Source organism: Prionailurus bengalensis, chromosome A3 (assembly GCF_016509475.1).
Source record: "Prionailurus bengalensis isolate Pbe53 chromosome A3, Fcat_Pben_1.1_paternal_pri, whole genome shotgun sequence".
Classification (NCBI taxonomy): domain Eukaryota; kingdom Metazoa; phylum Chordata; class Mammalia; order Carnivora; family Felidae; genus Prionailurus; species Prionailurus bengalensis.
Genome location: NC_057354.1, coordinates 26,158,913 through 26,178,889, shown reverse-complemented (window position 1 = coordinate 26,178,889; position 19,977 = coordinate 26,158,913). Strand labels below are relative to the sequence as shown.

The 19,977-nt window shown below is 50.9% G+C and overlaps 1 protein-coding gene across 7 annotated transcripts in view; it reads left to right on the top strand.

The window, feature by feature from the left end:
* Nucleotides 1-617: 617 nt before the first annotated feature.
* Nucleotides 618-19,977, top strand: part of DNMT3B (DNA methyltransferase 3 beta) — a 41,780-nt gene continuing 22,420 nt past the window's right edge. For 2 of the 7 annotated variants that reach the window (XM_043602595.1, XM_043602593.1), the window contains exons 1-4: nt 15,433-15,602; nt 15,796-15,958; nt 16,936-16,997; nt 18,984-19,091. In XM_043602595.1, coding sequence (XP_043458530.1) covers nt 15,573-15,602; nt 15,796-15,958; nt 16,936-16,997; nt 18,984-19,091 — 363 coding nt within the window. In that variant the 5' untranslated portion in view covers nt 15,433-15,572. Of the gene's footprint in view, nt 792-15,423; nt 15,603-15,795; nt 15,959-16,935; nt 16,998-18,983; nt 19,092-19,977 lie in introns of those variants that run through there. The other 5 variants (XM_043602591.1, XM_043602594.1, XM_043602596.1 and 2 more) reach the window with 5 other exon arrangements.

Here is a 19,977-nt window from a genome sequence, read left to right as displayed (position 1 = left end):
GGTGACTGACTGGCGGGGGCACGGCAGCGCCCTGGTAGCATTGCGGCTGAGGTGGGGGTAGAGGGAAGACTCAACTGCTGTGTGACTCCAGTGGGGGCGCTTCCCTCTCTGGGCCCTGCATCCAGACCGGCGCGTGCCAGCTTGGGGTGGGGGTGGGGTGGGGGCGGGGAAGCAGGGCTCCCGGTGGAGTCCCGGAGTTGGGGGGATGCCTGCGAGCTCCCCATCAGGGCCGGTTGGAGGGGTGGGTAATTTAACAGGCCAGGGGTAAGGTGGGGGGGAACAGGAGGCGGTGCCTGTGGAGGAGGGGCGGAGGGGAGGCTCCGGAGTGATTTCAAATTTCCCTCGTCCCCACCCCCGGCTCCCCCCGCTCGCGCCCGGGGCCCGCTCTGAGTGGCTGCGGCGGGGGCGCCCCCGGGCGGGGGCGGGGCGAGCGCCGGGCCAGGGTTACAAGGGGCCTCGGCACCGCCCCCTCCCCACCCACTCCAGCTGCCTGGTCCGGCCTGCGCTGCCTCCGCGCCGCAGCCGCCCCCCAGCCCCGCGGACCCGGCCCGCGTGGACGCCCCTAGCGCCCCCCGACGGACGCCACCGGCCCACTGGCAGGCCGGCGAGCGGGCGGCCGCCGCGCCCGGCCGGCAGCGCGGGGGTTAAGTGGCCCAAGTAAACGTAGCTCGGTGATCGGCGCCGGAGATTCGCGAGCCGAGCGCCCTGCGCGGCCGCCCGCCGGCCTCCCGCCAGCCTGTCCCGACCCGCGGTTCGACCGCGGAGCGGCGCCCGAGCCAGGCTCTCGGCAGGTGAGCGCCCCGTGGTCCGGGGGAGGCTCGCCAGTCCGGGGGCTCCGGGGGCTGGGGTGGGGGGAGGGAAGAGACAACAGAGGGGTCCCGGGACTGGCAGGAGGGACCCTCTCTTCGGGACGTCCGGGGGAGCGGCTCCCATCCGTCTAGAGACCCGGCTTGGTAGGGGAGGAGAGGACCACTGGACCACCTGGAACAAGAAGGAAAAATAGGGCGGGGGGGGGGGGTGCTATGTCTTGCAGGGATAATCTTGCTGTAGTCCCAAGACCCCGGGGAGAGAGGTTTGTCTTCAGGGAGGGAAGATGGGGTGGCCTTCCTGGGGTCTAGACTGGAAGGGAGGACGTGTTCCTCCGGAGAAAAGTGGAGCAAGAAGGGGTCTTGGTCATCAGGAGGGGGAGTCCTTACCTGGCCTCGGCTTCAGAGGGAGCCTCATTAGGGGCGGGGGAAAGAGGAGAGAGTTCAGCCAGGAAGGTGGGCGTCCGTCCCTTAAGGCTTGGACTAGAGGGTTTCGGGCGAAACCCGTTTAACCCCCTCGCAGGGATGGAAGAAAAGTAATGGGTGTGAGTGCGGGCGAGCAGGTGGGCCAGGGTGTGCACCAGGGGGGTGGCCTCCCGAGGTCCTCTCTAGATGAGCCACCGGGGCGAGGCACAGCGGGGCTGCCGGGACGTCCTCGGGAGGGGCTGCCCTCTCCCCTTTGCACACCTGGCCGGGGAGGAGCCCGGCTGGGGCGGCGCCACCCTGCCCCGGCCACGCTGCCTGCCCTGGGGGCTCACTTTCCATTTTTCCCCTCTTCCGGGATGAAGCCGGTCCCACTTCCCAAACTCCGCAAACCGAGGTCTCAAAACCTTTAGTAGCACCTCCCCGATACCGGCTTCCCTGCTAGTGTGAGTGTTCGACGAGGGAGAGTAGGTGTTGAGTCCCACTTCGTAGGAGAGAAAGTGGAAACCAGGAAAGACTGCGGGGGGGACTTAGCAAGTTAGCAGCAGGGAGCCGCTCTTGGGCTCGGGCTTTCCTGCTGGATTTACTCACCTGTGGCAAAGAAGGGCAGCCTTTCTGGGCCCAGCCCCAGGCCTGTGCCTCCAGTCTGCCCTTTCCCCTTATCATCTGGCCTGAGAGACTGGGCTCCTGTGTTTCCCCATCTCCCCACTTCCCTCGCGCCTCCCGCCCCCCAACGCCCCCCCCCCCCCGACGCCCTACCCCCGCCCCCAGCTGAGAGAGTGCATGCATTAATGAGAATTACGGACAGTGAATTTGGACCGCTTCCTGACTTCTGGATGCTGTGGGTTTAGACTGACGGAAATTTTCCCGAGGAGGGGTAACCCTTCTGCTGCTCTCAGGTGGAGGGCTCAGAACCCTGACCTACCCCTGCCCTCCTCCCCAACACCTGCTCTGGCTTCTTGCGCCCCCACCATGGATTCCAAGACTGCCTCTATTTTTCCAGGGTTGAATTGATGATACCTATTTTATAGGGCTGGTATACAGTAATTACTCAATAAAAGTCTGCTACTGTTGGCATCCTTAGCTAGCATGTGGGGTAAGCTGGCTGCCCTCTTTAGCGGCACACAAAAGTCTTTGGCGTGCATTTAAATCTGTCCCAGCAACTCCATTTCCCTCTGTGCCTTAGTTATTACATCTGTGAAATAGGAACAGTGTTACTAATAACCCTAGGTTGTGTAAGAATGAAACCAGTTTTATGCACGATTTAACATTTAACCCTCTATGTTCCTCAGATGTCTGATGGGTGTCAATAGCTCCTTCCACACTGGGCTTGGGGAAAGGGCTCGATGGGATAGTGCTTGGCATAGCAGGTGATGAATGTTGACATCTGAAATAGTTAAACAATAGCCCCTCTTTTTAGGGCAGCCACTAATGAGAAATGGGGATGAAGGGAGGGACCTCTGCTGGCCCTACCTATCCTGTATTCCACCAAGGTACCCTATTCCTTTCAGTTAGGAAAGCTTTTCCAAATCCTTCCAAAGCTTTCCCAACTCCTGTTGGGAGTTGGCAGGAAGGAACGCCTTTGTTACTTTTTGAAAGGAGCCAGGGTTTTTGGCGGGTTGGGGCCGCTTTTACCATCCGTCCCCCAAAAGTTTGAGGCCTACCTTGGAGGCATAATGGCAGAGCTAAGTGAGATCCTTTACCTTTCCTCCTTGGGGTAAAGAGGGCCAAGACAAAGGGGTTGGGCCTGGCTGCATCTTGCGCCTAAAGCATAGGCATTACCTGCCCCTCCTTCAAACCCTAGAAGGGGAGGAGAGTATCTGGGAGCTGCAGGGGGTGAAAGGGAGGAGCAAAGGGAGGTAGGGTTGGGGGAAGTACCTTGCCTTCCTTTCCTTCCTTCAGCCACGTGGGGCCTGCGACCCAACGGTGCCTGTCACCCCTCACTGCAGCCCCAGGGACCCGTTTCCGATTTGGGAAAGTTTTTCCAGGAAAACTTACCTTGTGATTCCTTTGTCTCAGACCAGCTCTCATGCAAGCCATCTTGCTCAGACACCTTTTCCAATTTCATCTGAGGTGGTGCATTTTATTATTTTATTTTATTTTATTTTATTTTATTTTACTTTACTTTTATGGTTTTAATTTTATTTTTGAGAGAAAGTGAGAGCTGGGGAGGGGCAGAAAGAGGGAGACAGAGGATCCAAAGCAGGCTCTGCACTGTTAATGTAGAACCCAATGCAGGGCCTCGAACCCATCAACTTTGAGATCATGACCTGAGCCCAAGTGGGACGCTTGCTTAACTGACTGAGCCACCCTGGGCTAGTCCATTTTAAATCTCTAACTCCTCCTGGGTCCTATATCATGACAAATGCCCCCACCTTCCTCCAGCACTTGATAGGTACAGGGCCTCAGCTCTGGCCCGTTCTTGTGAGTTATTTTTTAATTGTGAATTCAGGTTGCTGGATCGGAGAAGTACAGAATTCCTCATTGCATTTTCAGACCATTCTTATCTTTGCAAAGTGAGGGGCTGATTTGTCTAACTTTTTGTGGGGGCTGATCTCATCAGATCCCTTTTGTAGCTGATGGGACCAGGGGTTATGGGCACCGACCCCTCTGCCTCCACGCACTGGAAAATCCATGTATAACTTGACTCCTCCAAAACTTAATGGCCTACTGTTGATGGGAAACCTTACTGAGAACATAAACAGTCTATTAACACATACTTTGTATGTTACATGTATTGTATAATTTATTCTTCTTCCAATAATACCTAACTTAAGTTTTTTCAGGGCACCTAGGTGGCTCAGTTGCTTAAGTGTTAGACTTCGGCTCAGGTCACCATCTGCTGTGGCACAGAGCCTGCTTTAGATCCTCTGTCCCCCCTCCCCGCCCCTCCCCCCACTGGTCCTTTCTGTCTCTTAAAATAAATAAATGTAAAAAATTTAATTTTTTCCCTAGTATTGCTAGGTTATGCAGTTAAATCTTTTTTTTTTCAAATTGTTGTACATTTCCAAACTTTTTTTCAATATATTTCTTGAAAAAAATCAGCATATATGACACCTTTAGTTCAAGCCCACATTTTTCAGGGTCAAGTGTATTGTAAAAAAGCCTGTTATCCATTGGGTCATATTATTAGTCTGAGGCAATAAAGGGGCCTGGGCATTAGAATCAAGTCTGGATTTATATACCTGTTCACTCCATTTATAAGTCACTGGCTTGAGCCTCAATTTCTCCATCTGTAAAATAGTCCAAGAATGGTTGGCTAATTGCAGGGGATGTTTAAGTCTGTTGAGTTGCTATAGCTTAAATATTGAGTAAATGTTGCATGTTACGGGGGCCTCTGGATGGCTCAGTTGGAAGAACATGCGGCTCTTAATCCCGGTTTGTGAGTTTAAGGCCTATGTTGGGTGTAGAGACTACTTAAAAAATAAACTTGAAAAAATGCATGTTATGTAGTAAACACTCAAATATTGGCAAGTGGTTATTCTTTACTCCAGGAGGGAAACACAGTCCCAGTTCGCACAGTCTCCTCAGTTTTCTTCCAGGGAATAAGCAAAGATTTAGGAGGACCTGTTTTGTGTAGGGAATGGAAGTACTTCAAAAAATGCTTCATACAAGTGAAAATCAAATTTACCATCTTCAGATGCCAAGAAGAAACTAGTCATCACCTGTACTTTCACAATGCCAAGGTAATCAACGTTTTGCTTTTATTTGGGGGCCTCCATTTCTATGTAGATAGGACCAGGAGGCCTTTCTAAGGGACCTGGATCCAAGGAGTACAGACTGGCAAGGAAAGGCGGCTCAATTGGTGAAGGCCTTAGAGGGCACTGTGGTCACCATTGGGGCTGGCCTTTGCAAGCAGATGGAGAATAGTTTTGGGGATCAGGGGGAACAGAGTCTCTGGAATCTGCCACCACTGGATTCTGTTGTGTTGTTTTTTTTTTTAATTTTGTTTTTATTATTAGCTTGCCTGGTCAAAGTTGCCTGTCACTTCACCCACAGAGATTTCATTCATTAAAACTGTGGTCTGTGGGCTCTGCCCTAGCTCAAACCCCTGTGTGCCCTCTACCTTCCCTCTGTCTGCTTTAGTTCTGTGACTCAGGGATCAAACTCAACTTTTGCAGAAAATTGTCTTTTTATAGCCTTTGAAATGTGTGAAGAGCGGTAGCCATAGAAAGACTACAGGAGATTTAGAAATGCACTTTCAAAAATGACCGAGAATTGATGGGTGGGAGAGTAAGCAGTTGTCAGTGGATAAAGGTTCTTAACCAATACATTACCTTTTGGGGGCAGGTGGATACTGAGCAGGTGTGGGATGGGAAGAGGCCCAAGGTGGCTGGGGGCTCCTAAGGTTGAGGGAATACATTTCTTGGATCATCACCTCCCTAGTTTTTTTCTCCTCTCATTCTATAACTCTTAAGTCTCCTGGCCTGGTGGAATTGTCTTTGACCATTTGTTCTTATGTTCCGCTTTTTGGGAGATGGTCCTCAGCTTCCAAGTCCTAATATTTTAACTTTTGTCTTTTGTTTTGAAGTGTTCTTGTCCCAGAAATTCCATGTGTAATGGAGTCCTCATCCATCTTTTATCTCCCTGAGAGTATTGTTCTCTGTTTAGTGCTCATTCCAATATTTATTTCTGAGGGTTTTTTTCTGTTTACTTTTTCTTTTCTTTTTTTTTAAAGGCTTTTTTTTTTAATGTTTATTATTTTTGAGTGAGAGGCAGAGACAGAGCAAGCAGGGGAGGGACAGAGAGAGGGAGACACAGAATCCAAAGTAGGCTCTAGGATCTGAGCTGTCAGCACAGAGCCCGACCCGGGACTCCAACTCACTACAAGATCATGACCTGAGCAGGAGTTGGACACTTAACCCACTGAGCCACCCAGGCACCCCTTTTCTCTTCTCTTCTCTCCTCTCCTCTTTTCTCCTTTGTGAGAGTGCAGGCGGGGAAGAGGCCGAGAGAGAGGGAGACAGAGGATCTGAAGCAGACTCTGCTGACAGCAGCGAGCCCAGTGTGGGGCTTGAACTCCAGAAACGCAAGATCATGACCTGAGCAGAAGCCAGGTGCTCAACCGACTGAGCCACCCAGGTGCCCCTACAGTTTTCATTTTTAATTATTTAAGTTTTGAGCTTGATCTTCATGATTGAGAAGGATGAAAGTCATCTGAGACTTGAACCGGAGCATTTATTTCTCTGTGGGACAATGACTTGCACATCCCTATGGGTCTCCCCAAATAGGAACGATGTTCTCTGCCCTTGGGTCTGTCACCAGAGGAGAGTGATCTCCTAGTGTCCTGCCTGAGAGGCACAGGCCTGGCTGCAGAGAATGTGGTTCTCAGTCTCAGGGATCCTGTGTAAGCCTCTGGCTGGAGGAGGAGCATGGCCTACAGAACAGGCTGACCCAGGGGGATACCAAAATATTTCTTTACCTTCCACCCTGCAGTCCCATCTTCTGAGGCTAATTGGGTCTATTCCTAAGCAGCATTTGTTTGCTGTTGGAAGTGGACACACTTGGGCCACAGCTGGGGCTGGAACCCAGGCTTCCAGCTCTAGGAGAAGGGACGATGCTTTCTCGGTCAGTTGGTGCAGCCAGCACAGTGCTGGGCCCCTGGCTCCATGAATGTGCGCTGTTCGGCTTGACTGAAGCATTGCTCTGCCTGAGTTTTGTGGCTGCAGCACTAGAATCTAGAGGAGAGAGGAGCAGAAAGAAGCAGAAGGAAGCTGGCTCACCCGGGATGTGGTGAGAAACGGAGTATTAACTAGGCTAGAAGCCTGAACAGGCAGGTACTGTGACAAAGATCTTCTGGGTCGTCCTGGGTTATGCAAGAGGCAGTGTGCGACACTGGGTGGAAGGGTTTGGAAAACTCTGAGCAAATCTGCATAGAGGTGTGGACAAAATCTGTCCTGTTGTGCTCTTGTAAAAGGGTCTTAATTATATTGGGAGAGCAGTGTAGATTTTGGGGTGAACCAACCTTGTTATTGTCTCCTCCACCACCTGGCTTTGTCCTACCACCCTCTCCTGAACCAGCTGTGGGCTCCGTGAGGATGAGCTGTTGGCCGTTGTCTGCCTGTGCTTCTCAGTGCCGAGCATGGCTCCTGAAGCCCGGGGGAGCTCCTGTCTGATGCTTGTAGGAGAGTGGCCTTTGCCAGCGTGCTGATCTGTCTTGGGAAGTTCTGGGTAAGCGCCGGACAGAGTGATTGCTCAATATTAAGCTTGATTGTCACCATTACCTAAGGCCACACAGCTAGCAGGGAGTAGAATGTGGATGGCAATGCTGTTGCATTTCTTTGAGACCTTTGTCCCCACCTGGCTTGGACCCACAGAACTGGCAGGATGCACAGATGTGTCGGGTTAAGATACTCAGGAGTGCCCGCTACAGCCCGCTCTTTGCCTGCAGGCCTGCTTCACCACTGTTGAGACTGGCAGACCCTTGCCCATACCAGGTAATTGTAGCTAGTTTTTGAAAAAAGTGGTTTATGTGGGACATAGGCTTTTTTTTTTTTTTTTAATGTTTATTTTTGTCAGAGAGCAAGCAGTGCCTGCACAGGAGGGGCAGAGAGGGAGACAGAGGATCCAAAGCTAGCTCTGAGCTGAGAGCAGAGAGCTGGACACGGGGCTTGAGCTCATGAACCCTGAGATGATAACTTGAGCTGAGGTCAGTTGCTCAACTGACTGAGCCACCCAGGCACCCCTAAAATTTCTTTTAATGTTTATTTTTGAGAGAGAGAGGCAGAGCGGGAGTGGGGAAGGGGCCGAGAGCGAGGGAGACACAGAATCTAAAGCAGGCTCCAGGCTCCGAGTATCAGCGCAGAGGCCTATGGGGGCTTGAACTAGTGAACCACGAGATCATGACCCGAGCTGAAGTGGGAGGCTTAACTGACTGAGCCACCCAGGCGCCCCTATACTTTTTTTCTTGTGCAGAGAACTTTTAAGGTTTGCAGTCTTGGCAACTTTCAAACATACAATGTAATATTTTAGTTGCCGTGCTGTATATTACTTCCCAGAGATTTATTTGTACCTTTTGACCATCTTTAAGTCATCTCTACACCAAACATGGGCTCAAATTCACAACCCTGAAATCAGGAGGCACATACTCTTCTGACTGAGCCAGCCAGGTGCTCCCAAAATTTTGTCTTACAAAATATACTAAAAGAATACATACATACATACATACATACATACATACATACATACATACACACAACACACACACATATAAATATTAGGACTTTCTGCTTATGGTAGCAGTAATCTGTAAGTCCTCCCATGTTGAATCAACTAGAAGTGCTGTGTAAATTTATTTGTGTGCAGAGCTAAGCTCCCTAGAAAAATCCCCTGGGGACTAACTAGAAGAGGGAACCAGAAATAAGAAAATGTAAACTAAGGGATGTGCAAGACCTTTAGGGGAGAAAACTGGCAAAAATTTTCGGTAAGGTTGGCAGGCTTGCCCTAGCATAGGAGCGCTTATTAGTAAAGCTATGATGATTAAAAGGGGTGGCAAGGGATAAATGCCAAAGGGAAAAGTCAGTCCAGAAACATCCTACATACATGGGGGGACTTTATAAAAGAAGAGGAGTTGGGACATGCTTGTCATTACGTGTGTTTGGCTTTCCTTATAGGGAAAAATGAGATCCCTACCTCATACCATACACAAGTAAATTTAGATTGTTTAAACTTGAATGGCCATTTTCATTAGAGTTTGGTTTTTTTTTTGAGAGAGAGAGCACAACGAGGGAGAGGGGTAGTGGTTCAGTGGTGGAATGGGGGGGGGGGGGAGAGAGAGAGAGAGAGAGAGAGAGAGAGAGAGAGAGAGAGAGAGAATATCCCAAGCTGGCTCTTTGCCCAGTGTGGAGCCCAATACTGGGCTTGATCCTATGACCCCAGGATCATGACCTGGCTGAAATAGCCAGAAGCTTAACTTAGTGAGCCACCCAGGCGCCCCTTGTATGGCCATTTTCTTTTCTTCTTTTTTTTAATGTTTATTTTTGAGAGACAGAGACAGCGCGAGCAGGGAAGGGGCAGAGAGAGAGAGAGAGAGAGAGAGAGAGAGAAAGAGAGAACGAACCGGAAGCAGGCTCCAGGCTGTGAGCTGTCAGCACAGAGCCTGACTTGGTGCTTGAACTCATGAACTGCAAGATGATGACCTGAGCTGAAGTCAGACATGTAACCAACTCAGCCAGCCAGACACCCCTTGAATGGCCATATTCAAAGAAAGAAACGTTTCTTGGACAGCATCTGACTGTAAAAGTAACATGAGGATATGGTAGTTCACTCACAAACTACCCTCCCAGGAGACCTGACTTTTTACAGTTAGAGAACAAAATGCTGGAGGAACATGGCTTAATGCATATGCTAGCGTATTAACTGAGACTGTGTTGCACGGACTGTCACTTGACAAAGCTTCATCTTCCCGTCATTCCCTCATTCATTGCCTCTCACTACCATCCCCCACTATGGCTGCATGGGATTTAGGCAGTCATTTGTTTGGAGCTTTTGCTATGATAAATGGGACACCATGCTTGCACTCAGGTCTTGGTAAGAGCTTTGGGCTGGGTTGATTTGTAGCAGAAGAGTCCTGTGTAACAGGATATGGAACATTTGGCATTTTTAGGTATTGTCATTTTGCCATCTCAAAGGCTCACTCTATCCCCATTGCCTCCATAAGAGGACAGTTGAGATTTAAGGCATTGGCTGTGTGGCAGCAGGAGCAGACTACTGTGAGGGGCAGACCCAAGGTGGTGGCTTTTTAGAAATTTGGTCTTCACTTACGCCTTAGGGGAGAGGGCAGTGGGCTCTTCCACTCTGGCTTTGCTAAGGGACACATGACTATAGGAGCGAGCACTGCAGCTCCCAGAATCCTTTGCTCCTTTGCTTCCCACCCATCATTGTCAGAGTTAACCATTGGTTTCCACTCCACATTTGCACACCCTTCCAAGGGTTTCCCAAATAATTGTAGGGGAAGGGGGCTGCGTTTGTTTATAGGGTAAAAAGCTTGACTCGAAACTCCGCTTTAAGTTGCCTTTTCTTTGCAGATCTTTCTGTACATTCCTTGTGTTTTCTCTCTTTAGTTTAAGATTTTATTTTTAAGGAATTTCTACACCCAAAGTGGGGCTCAAACCCACAACCCTGAGTTGAAAAGTCACACACTCCACGGACTGAGCCAGCCAGGTGCCCCAGTTTTTCCTTTTTCTGTGAATTATCTATAAGGGTAATGGTATATAATTTAATTCCCATCCACTGAAGAACATCTAGATGTTTGTGAGTATTTTGCTAATATGAGCAGTACTGCAAGGAACATGTTCCTATAGCCATTTTTTTTTTTTGCATTTGTCTAATTTGACCCCTGCTGGGATCAATTATTTTAATAATTCTGATCAATATACCAAAGTTCAGTTTTTATTGTACAACGAAAGTGGCGCCTGCAGCCATGGCCTAGAGGCACGGAGCAGTTGTCCACATTCCTTCTGAATGCCCCAGGATGAAGGGATGCTTTTGTGAGGCAGAGCTGGAAAGTCTGGCAGGATGGCACACGGAAATGTGTAAGCCCCGGGTTCTTCTCAAGGTTTCATCCTCTACGTTGGGGGTCCCTAGCACCAACCACCCAGGGAGTTAGGGGAGGTCATCTCATTTCACAAATGATAAAACTGGGGTTTGAGAAAGCCATTGAGGGCTTTTTCATTCCAGCTTTCCATGGATCTGGTAATTTCTGGAATTTAGCAAAGATATCCTAAAAGTCAGGTAAAGACCTTGAACTCTGTGACCTCATACTCTGCCACCAGCCAGGTGGGCAGCCTGTTTCCAGCCTCTTAGACTGTTGTACTTATTGTTCCCACTTCCCTCCTTCTCTCTGCTCACCTGGGTGAGGTGTCCCTACCCAGGTTTCACTTTTGTAACTATACTTAGCATATTGGTTTTAAAATGTCTTTGAGATCTGGCTCCTGAGTGAAGTCTAAACCTCTATCACTTAGCTGCTGTGCAAGCCTGGGCAAGGAATCTGCCCATCTGTTACCTCTGAGCTTCAGTTTACTCATCTGCAAAATGGGGCATCATAAGAGTAAGCTCTCTCTTTTTTCGGTGAGATACATAGTAATTACTCCATCTCAACTATTTTGTTATCTCCGACAAGGGAAGCAGCTAAGAAAGACTTGGGCGGCTGAGGGGGAGGATACAGGAGTCTAGATTTCCCTCCCAGGGGCTGTGGAGAAGACGAAATTTCTTTAAAAGGTGAATGGGAATATCTTTCAACCTCCCTTTTACTTCACGTGATCTCTAACCCCTGGGGGGACTCATGTGGGGCAGGGAAGCCCAAGTGGCCCCGCCTTCTACCTACTTCTCCATCATGTCCACCATCCTCCCCTCTTCCTGTATTGTGCATTTAATTAATGCAATTAACATTTACAAGATGCTGTGAAATGACTGCTGCTGGTGCCAGCCTGGAGGAAGTGAATGACATCACTCCTCAGCCTTATAGCTGGGTCGGGTGGGGGGACGAGTCCCTGAGCCTCCTCCCTGAGTCTAATTGGGGGTGCCACCCACCCTTCTGTCTGCCACATTGCATTTGGACACGTCTGACCTGGTTCAGTTGGGACACAGGCACCCTGCACTAATGAGGCAGAGCCTTGGAGGGAGAACCTTGCGGGTGAGCCCACCCTGTGCTGCTGCCCGCCCCCAAATCATGTGCTGGACCCCAGCTTCTGGGAAAGGGTCAGAGTTCACCACGCATCACGGTGGGTCCTGTCCCTCAGCCCTAAAGTTCCCCACAGTCTCTGGGATGGGTGAGGCAGTGTCCCTAACTAGAATTCTCGGCCGCCGTGTCTTGGCACGGCAGTTACAGGCACGTGCCCTGGACTGCCTAGGCATGAGTCTTGGCATTGCCACCTTGATGGGTGACTTAATTCATCTGAGCCTGTCCAAAGCAGGTTGATAACAGGACCTGCCTCGGGATCTGGTGGGGGCTGAGAGAGCGGTTTGTACCACCTTTAGCTTTTACGGTCGGGACCTGGGCCCTGTTACAACAGTGGGGTGGCAAGGCACGGTTGTTCGGCTAGCACAGCAAGTACTCTGGAAAAATCCCTCTGGAAGGTGCCATCTCGTTCAGGGTGGTAACCCAGCCAGGCTATCCTCCAGCGCTAGAAAGATCACACTAGGTAAAGCACTCAGCTTGTCTTGGGGGCCGCATTATCCAAGAGGTGGTGGGAAGAGATGACGGTAATTTGTCTCTACCATTTGTTACACGCCGGTCTCTGGTACTAATTTCTTCCTGTTCTCAAGAGCATGTGGCTAAGTTTATGTGTTCTTCTCTAACTTTTCCTGGACTTGAGCACGTTAACAAGTCACGCTGGTCACGTGTGTATTATGTTGCTTAACAAGTGTGTGTTTTGTTGCTTAATCTGTGCCTCAGTTTGTCCATCTGTAAAATAGGGATACTATGCACCACATTGAAGGATTAAATGAGTTGATGCAGCTAGAGCACCGAAGAGGGTGTTGCATATAGGGTAGTAAACGCTGAAAGAAAATTACTGTATCTTTAGGTGAGAGGATTTGTGTGAGGAGGGCCAGGTTATTACTTTTTGGAGCAGGAGTATTGGGAGAAGCCTTCCCGACTGTCACGATGTGGTTCTGGAGTCTGAACAACAGGGAGGTATGTGGTAGAGATGCGGAGGGCTTCCAGGCTGAGGAGGCAGCTGTAGCACATGCCTGGAGGCGCGCTTCATTCATCCTGTGTGTAGAATTGGTCAGGGAGAGGCACTGAGCTGGGCACCTTTCAGCCTGCGCAGGTTCTGGACGCCGGTGTGTGTTGTGACAGTAAGACAGCAAGGCAAGTTCATGTCACTGCACACCCGGGGTGATGCAACTCACATAATCGAATTATACATTGGGAGAGGGGGAGTATTTTAAAATAGCTTCCCCGCTGGGGCGCCTGGGTGGCTCAGTCAGTTAAGCCTCTGACTTCAGCTCAGGTCATGAACTCACAGTTCGTGAGTTCGAGTCCCGCGTCCGGCTCTGTGCTGACAGCTCAGAGCCTGGCGCCCGGTTACGATTCTGTGCCTCCCTCTCGCTCTGCCCCTCTCCTGCTCACGCTCTGTCTCTTTCTCTTAAAAATGAACTTAAAACAGCTTTCCCGGGCTAGCCCAGGTAGCTGAGGACACTTAGAGCTGGTTGGTGTCCTTCCCTGAACCTTCCTCCAGTCCTCATGTGCCTAGTTTATAGGGGCAGATTTTTCCTGAATGTTGGCATGCGGCTTTGGGAAGGGTGCTCTGCTCACATGTATGCTTGGTAGACTGGGGGACAGGTTGGCGCTGCTGAGGCCCTGGGGGAAGGCCCGAGGTAGTTAATCATTGTCCACTCCTGGCTGCAGGCTCCACCTGGGCCTGTCTAGGAGGGAGTCTCCTGACTGACACAGTAAAGGGCCGTCTGAGGGAATCTTGGACCCTGGATGAGAGGGAAGTAATGGCCCTCAATTTCAGCCTCTGACCTGCTTGTTACCAGCTTCTGACTGGAAGGCCTCACTGCCCTCCCACCCTCCCCAAGCTTCTGTGTACCCTTTAGTGTCTTACACCCCATGACGCAGACGCCCTCCTGGTGTCAGGCTACCTAGGTTATTTAGTTCACTGGCTTGGCCAAGGGTAAGACGCTGGGAATTAATTATTACTTGGAACCACACTCCAGCAGTTTTCCTCGGATTTTGGCAGCTTGGCCTCACAGGAACTGGCCGTAGGTCAGCCAACCTGTTCTTCCGGGTCAGGGCTTGGCAGTGAATGGGGGTGAGGAGCAGCTGATCAGACCAGGTCAGGCATTCCTCTGTTTCCGTGGGGCTGGTGAGGTTCCTTAACATGTATCAAGAGAAAACAGACCAAGAAGTGTGGCCCTGTACACCCTGGACCACGTGGGGTAGGTAGATGCCACCATGTGCTATGGATCAGTGTACATTTAGAACCAGAACAATGCTTCTCTAACTTGCACATAATCACCCAGGGGTCTTTCGAACATGTTGGTCTTGACTTAGGAGGTCTAGGGCCAGTGCCTGAGATTTTGCAGCTCTGACCAGCTCCCAGGTGATTTCCAGAGGTGCTGCTCCCTGGGCCTTATGGGAAATACAGCAGGGGTCTAGTTGGCCCCATGCCCTGGCCTGGGGGACAGACAGGTGCAGAGGATGGCTTCGGGACCCCAGGGCACACCGCCCATCCACCTGGGGGCGCTGCAGTCCAATTCAGACCGCTCCCCACATCGCCCCCTGGTGGATGTGGTGCCACATCACTATTGCAGTCCACCGTCCTGTAGCCTAGAGGATGTTTCTAGAAGCTACCCTGGGAGGCTAGTGTGCGTCATCTGGTACGGTACGGTGCGGTGAGTTCCCAAGTTGGGGCACAGGGGTTGGGAGTGCTCAGTGCTGATGAGCAGCCTTTTGTTCAGGAAGCTTTTCCCAAGAGCTCAGGAAGCTTTTCAGTCCAGAGCAATAGGGTGTGGTGGCAAATACCTCTGGAGTAGTTTGGGGGGAAGTAAGGAATGGGTGTCTGGGGGCCTCATCTACTACCTAGGTTCTAGTTTTGCCTTGGTGCCCTACCTCTTAGGTGTGATTTTTGGCCTTGGAGACTAATCCTGTCTGTCAGTTTTCCTTTTCTATAAAATGGGCCCATAATCACATTAATAGGCGTAAATGAAAGGTGCACGCTCTTGCAGCCAACATCTGTTGAAGACCAGGATGAAGGTCGCACAGCCCTTCAAACCTTCAGCGAGGACCTGGCCTGAGCTGGTCTGAGCTGAATAGCCTGGTGATGATGCAGTTACCAGGACGGGCAGCAGTGGGGAGACAAAGGCCCAGAGGTGGGGTGAGGCTGGAGCAGATGGGGAGCATGCCCCTTGTTAACTGCCCCAGTCCTTTGCCTGTGCTCCTCCATCCTTTCCCTTCTTGGGAACTTGGGACTCTGAGCCCCAGCTGGTGAGGGAGGAGGGGAGTGAGCGACAGGCCAGCAGACCAATGGGCCCCTGAGGTTGGGGTGGGGCGGGGCTTGTGCTGCCATGGAGAGGAGAGAAGCTGTTCTGTGGGGGAGGAGGGGGCGGGTGGGAAGAGGACCTGGAGATTGAGGGGAAGGGAGAGAGCAAACAAAGGGGTCAGGAGGGAAAATAATGCACTGGCTTCCTGAGGCCCTGCGGAGGCTGGGCAGGGAGAGGGGGCCAGGGGCAGAGGGGACCAAGGCTGGCTGCAGGCAGACCCGGGCAGGCGGGTCCTAAATGGCATTGTTTGAAGTGGCCGGCTAATTGCACAGAACAGCCTAAGCCTCAGACCACAGCCCAGCCCCCTCCTCTGTCCTGGGTGCTGGTGTCTGAGCCTTCGGGCCGCCTGGCCACATGGAACCAAGTCCTGAGCCTCCGAGTTTGGTGAGGGGGGCAGGCTACGGGGTGGGGGGGGGGCAGCCTGGGTGGGGTCCTTGGGTAGGAGTATCACCCGGAGAATATGTCAAGGGGCCTCCCTTGGCCTGAGGACGTAGAGCCATTGGTGGGAGGTTTGGGGTGTGCTGCCCCCTTGTGCCCTTGTTTCCCTGCTACCCTACCTATTCTGGCCCTCCTGCAGGAAACAATGAAGGGAGACACCAGACAACTCAACAGAGAGGAGGACGCCAGCGGGAGGGAAGACTCCATCATCACTAACGGGGGCTGCAGCGACCAGTCTTCTGACTCCAAGGATGCGCCCTCACCCCCCATCCTGGAGGCTATCAGCACCCCGGAGATCAGAGGTGGCCGGGCTAGCGGGGAGGAGGGGTGGGACAGACAGGCCCTGCAGCTGGGACATGAGCCTCCGAGCAGGCTCGAGGCAGGTTGTGGGGAGAGGCTCTGGTCTCTGACAAGCCCCGCCACATCTCCCAGGAAAGAGAAATGGATGGAGGCAGAGCCCAGCCCGTTTCTCATCCCTGTCCACAGCCCTTGTCCCCCTTCTCCTCTCCCCTCAGCTGGGAATCTGAGGAGGTAACCCCGGGGTGATGACCCCTGTCCTTTTCCAGTCATGATGGGGGGGAAGGTTGGAGCATAGCCTGGGGTCTTTGGCTCTTCTGCAGAGGGACCCCTCTCCCCTTGCAGGTGATTATGTGGCAAGAAGACACTTGCCACATATGTGGGGGAGGATCTGAGTCTTGCTTCCTTTGCCATCCTGCCCTCCCTGCCCCTCCCCTCCACAGTTCTGGATCACATCACCTGGGATTCACCCCACTGAGATTTCCTGACCCAGCTGGTTTGGAAACGCCCGTATTGTCCCATCCTGTTGTTGAAATCCTCTAGAGCTGTGCTGTCCAATAGGACACTCTACGAGGGTGAAGTGTTCTGTTTCGGCGTGGTGCGCTAGAATAGCCACTAGCCACATGCGAGCACTTGAAATGTGGCCGATATGGCAGGCACTGGACTGTTCATTACTTGCAGTTGGTGGCCATAATTCTGGAAGGAAATTGATGCCTTTCCTGCTGAGTACCTTCAGTCATTGTTTTGGGTCCTATTATGTGCCTGGCCCTGTGCCCTGTTGCCTTATGAATACATTGAAGGGAAATCAGATCCTGAGGGGCTCAGTTAACCCTCTGAGGATGCCAGTGGGTCTAGAGAGATCTCTGCCCCCAACCCAGAGAGGAGACTACAGGGGACAGCAGGTCAGCGAGGGAAGACACGGCTGCCCCCCGGCCCGGAGGCTGGCCCTTCCACAAAAGACAAGACCGGTTCTTTTCTCCAGGCCGAAGATCAAGCTCACGACTGTCCAAGAGGGAGGTCTCCAGTCTGCTAAGTTATACTCAGGTATGTGTCCTCTCGTCCCTTGTGCAGGATTTGGGAATTCCCTTGAGTGGCATCCAGTAAATACTTGTTGACTGACGGATTTGAAAACTACTAAGCACGCAGAGGGCTTTGAACAACCTCATGCATGAAGGCATTTTCTGCTACGTGCCAAGTCTTTTTTTTTAAATCATAAACATTAATTTTACTCCATTTTAAAGTTTTTTTACTAAATGCTTCCCAGCATATTTCTGAAATTCTCATTTTCCCAGTCCGGAGGATCCAATTACATTGATAAAGTTTTAATGTAGTAAAATTGCTCCTTTTATTCCTGGAATGAGCCCAACTTGTTTGTGGTGTGTTTTCAATCTGATTTCCTTTCACATCTATTCGTGAATAAAGTGGATGTGTGATTTTTTTTTTTATTTCTTGGAATATATTTGTGTCTGGTTTTGATCTCAGGGTTATGTGGCCTCAAGGATTTTTTTCCCCTCACGTTGGAAAGAACTTGCCTTAGGGGACTTCTAACAATCATTGCAATGTCTTTTAACGGCTGCTGCAAAGTCAAGGTTTCTACTTGATCAATTTTTTTTCCACCTTAGAGTCTTCCCATAATTTTTTTTTTATTCCCGACATCATTTATGCCTTTCTTGTTCTTATTAATCATAGTAGAGTTGGGTTTTTTTTTTTTTTCCCAATTTGGTTACTTTTTTGAAAGAGCTGGTGTCCAGCGTTGGGTACAAAGTTACGGACAAGTGTAAATTCACATTCGCACGGCTTCTGTTCTGCTGGAGGGCAACCAGTGGACGCCCAGAGGATGAGCATAAGAGCTGCGTGGATATTTGGGACTGGGTGCTCAGGACACCTGTTTTAGCTCCGGTGGACCATCAGCAGGAGTGGCAATGGAACCTCCGGCCTGAGCATTTCCTGAGTCTGGCCTTGAGTGAGGCCTGCGTTGCTTGATTCTCTTTATATTCCTGTTGTGCTGTAAGAAAAGTACTGTTACAGTTTTTAAAATTTTTTTAACGTTTATTTTTGAGACATAGAGAAACAGAGCATGAACGGGGGCGGGTCAGAGAGAGAGGGAGACACAGGATCCGAAACAGGCTCCAGGCTCTGAGCTGTCAGCCCAGAGCCCGACGCGGGGCTCGAACCCATGGACCGCGAGATCATGACCTGAGCCGAAGTCGGCCGCTTAACCGACTGAGCCACCCAGGCGCCCCAGTACTGTTACAGTTTTAAAGAGTGAAATGGACTCACTCAAGGCCTCAAAATTGGCAAGTGAAGTGAAAAAATCAAGTTCTTACTATTACATCCAAAACTCAGGCTGCTTACCAGTGCACAGGTTTTTGGGTTTTGCTGTGTAGCATCGGACATGTTCTAGGGGTTCTTCATTGGTTCATCGGTGCCATTTCTTCCTGGTCCTTGTATCAGGAAGCATTTCCTTTGAGCCTTTGATTTCTCCCACTTAATTGTGCAAATTGACCAGCTCTCCCTGTTAGTCCTAGCCAAATCAGTCTCCCCAAGGTGCAGATCCCGATTGCATTCATACTGTATCTTAGATTTTCTGATTCCACTGTTTGTGTGTGTGTGTGTGTGTTTTTTAGTGTGTATTTATTTTTGAGAAGAGGGGGGAGGGGCAGAGAGAGAGAGAGAGAGAGGGAGATGGAGAATCTGAAGCAGGCTCCAGGCTCTGAGCTGTCAGCACAGAGCCCGACATGGGGGTTGAACTCATGGACCGTGAGATCATGACCTGAGCTGAAGTCAGACACTCAACCGACCGAGCCACCCAGGCGCCCCAGGGGTTTTCTTTTTTGATCATGTCTTGAATTTGTGATCCCCAGGGTAAGCCACTGTAATGTCTTATTGGAACAAAATATTTTGAAAATATTTCCAGGTAACTTGGGCCAGTATTGTTTTCAGTATGATTGACTTTTCATTCTTAAAACCGTTTGGGGTTATGTCACCTTTTGATAACATTTAAAGTTCATAATGCTTTCATTCATAAAGGATCTGACCGGTGATGGAGATGGCGAAGGGGAAGACGGGGATGGCTCTGACACCCCAGTGATGCCAAAACTCTTCCGTGAAACCAGGACTCGGTCTGAAAGCCCAGCTGTAAGTCCCCCACTTCTGAGCCCAGGCACTTCCAACCAGACATAGGCCTGCATAAACACACACACACACACACACACACACACACACACAACCAAAAAACGGTCTTGCATCCTCCAGAGAGAACTTTGGAGAGAGAGGTGAATACATGTTTTGAAAGTGGAGAATGACAGACAGCAAGGCTCACCGATAGTCAGTGAAGGTCTTCTCTCCCGTGGTAGTGTTTCAGGTGTTTCAGCTCTTTTCGGACACTCCTGGCTGCAAGTGCCCGAGACTGCTAGTTTGTAGGTGAATGGCTCAAATGCCTATTCCCTCTGGCACTCATTTCCGTAAGTGGAGTCTGTGACTTAGTGTGTGGTGTGGAAACGGGTAGGCGATTGTTGCTAGTGGCCTCCCACCCCATTAGAGAACAGGCTGACGCTCGAGGACCGTGGCGGGTCTAGTTTACAGTCTCCTCCAGCATATGATGGAGGTCATCCCCATTACAGAGGACAGAAGGATCTGGTAACTAACCCAAGGTTAAACATTGATTCTTGCGTGCAGGATTCGAATACAGGAGTGCACCACCCAAGTTCATGCCACTTTGAGAAAGGAGCCTAAGGGCTTCTCATCCAGCTGCTTGATCCACTACCTTCCAGAAGAAGACAACAGTCACTCTAATGCTTTGGGGGGACAAAATGTTTGGTTTGGGGTAAACTGGATGTTATTTTCCATTCAATCTGCAGGTGCCAGTTGCCTCTGACGGGCAGTGCGGGATCTGCTGTGGACCATCGGCAGCCCTGCTGGCACCCTACCCCTTCCCCCAGTAACAGGGGAGTTTCTGGGGGAGATCCTTTCAGCCCAGAGTCCTTCCCTGCTTACCCACCTCTTCACTTCTGGGGATTTGAGG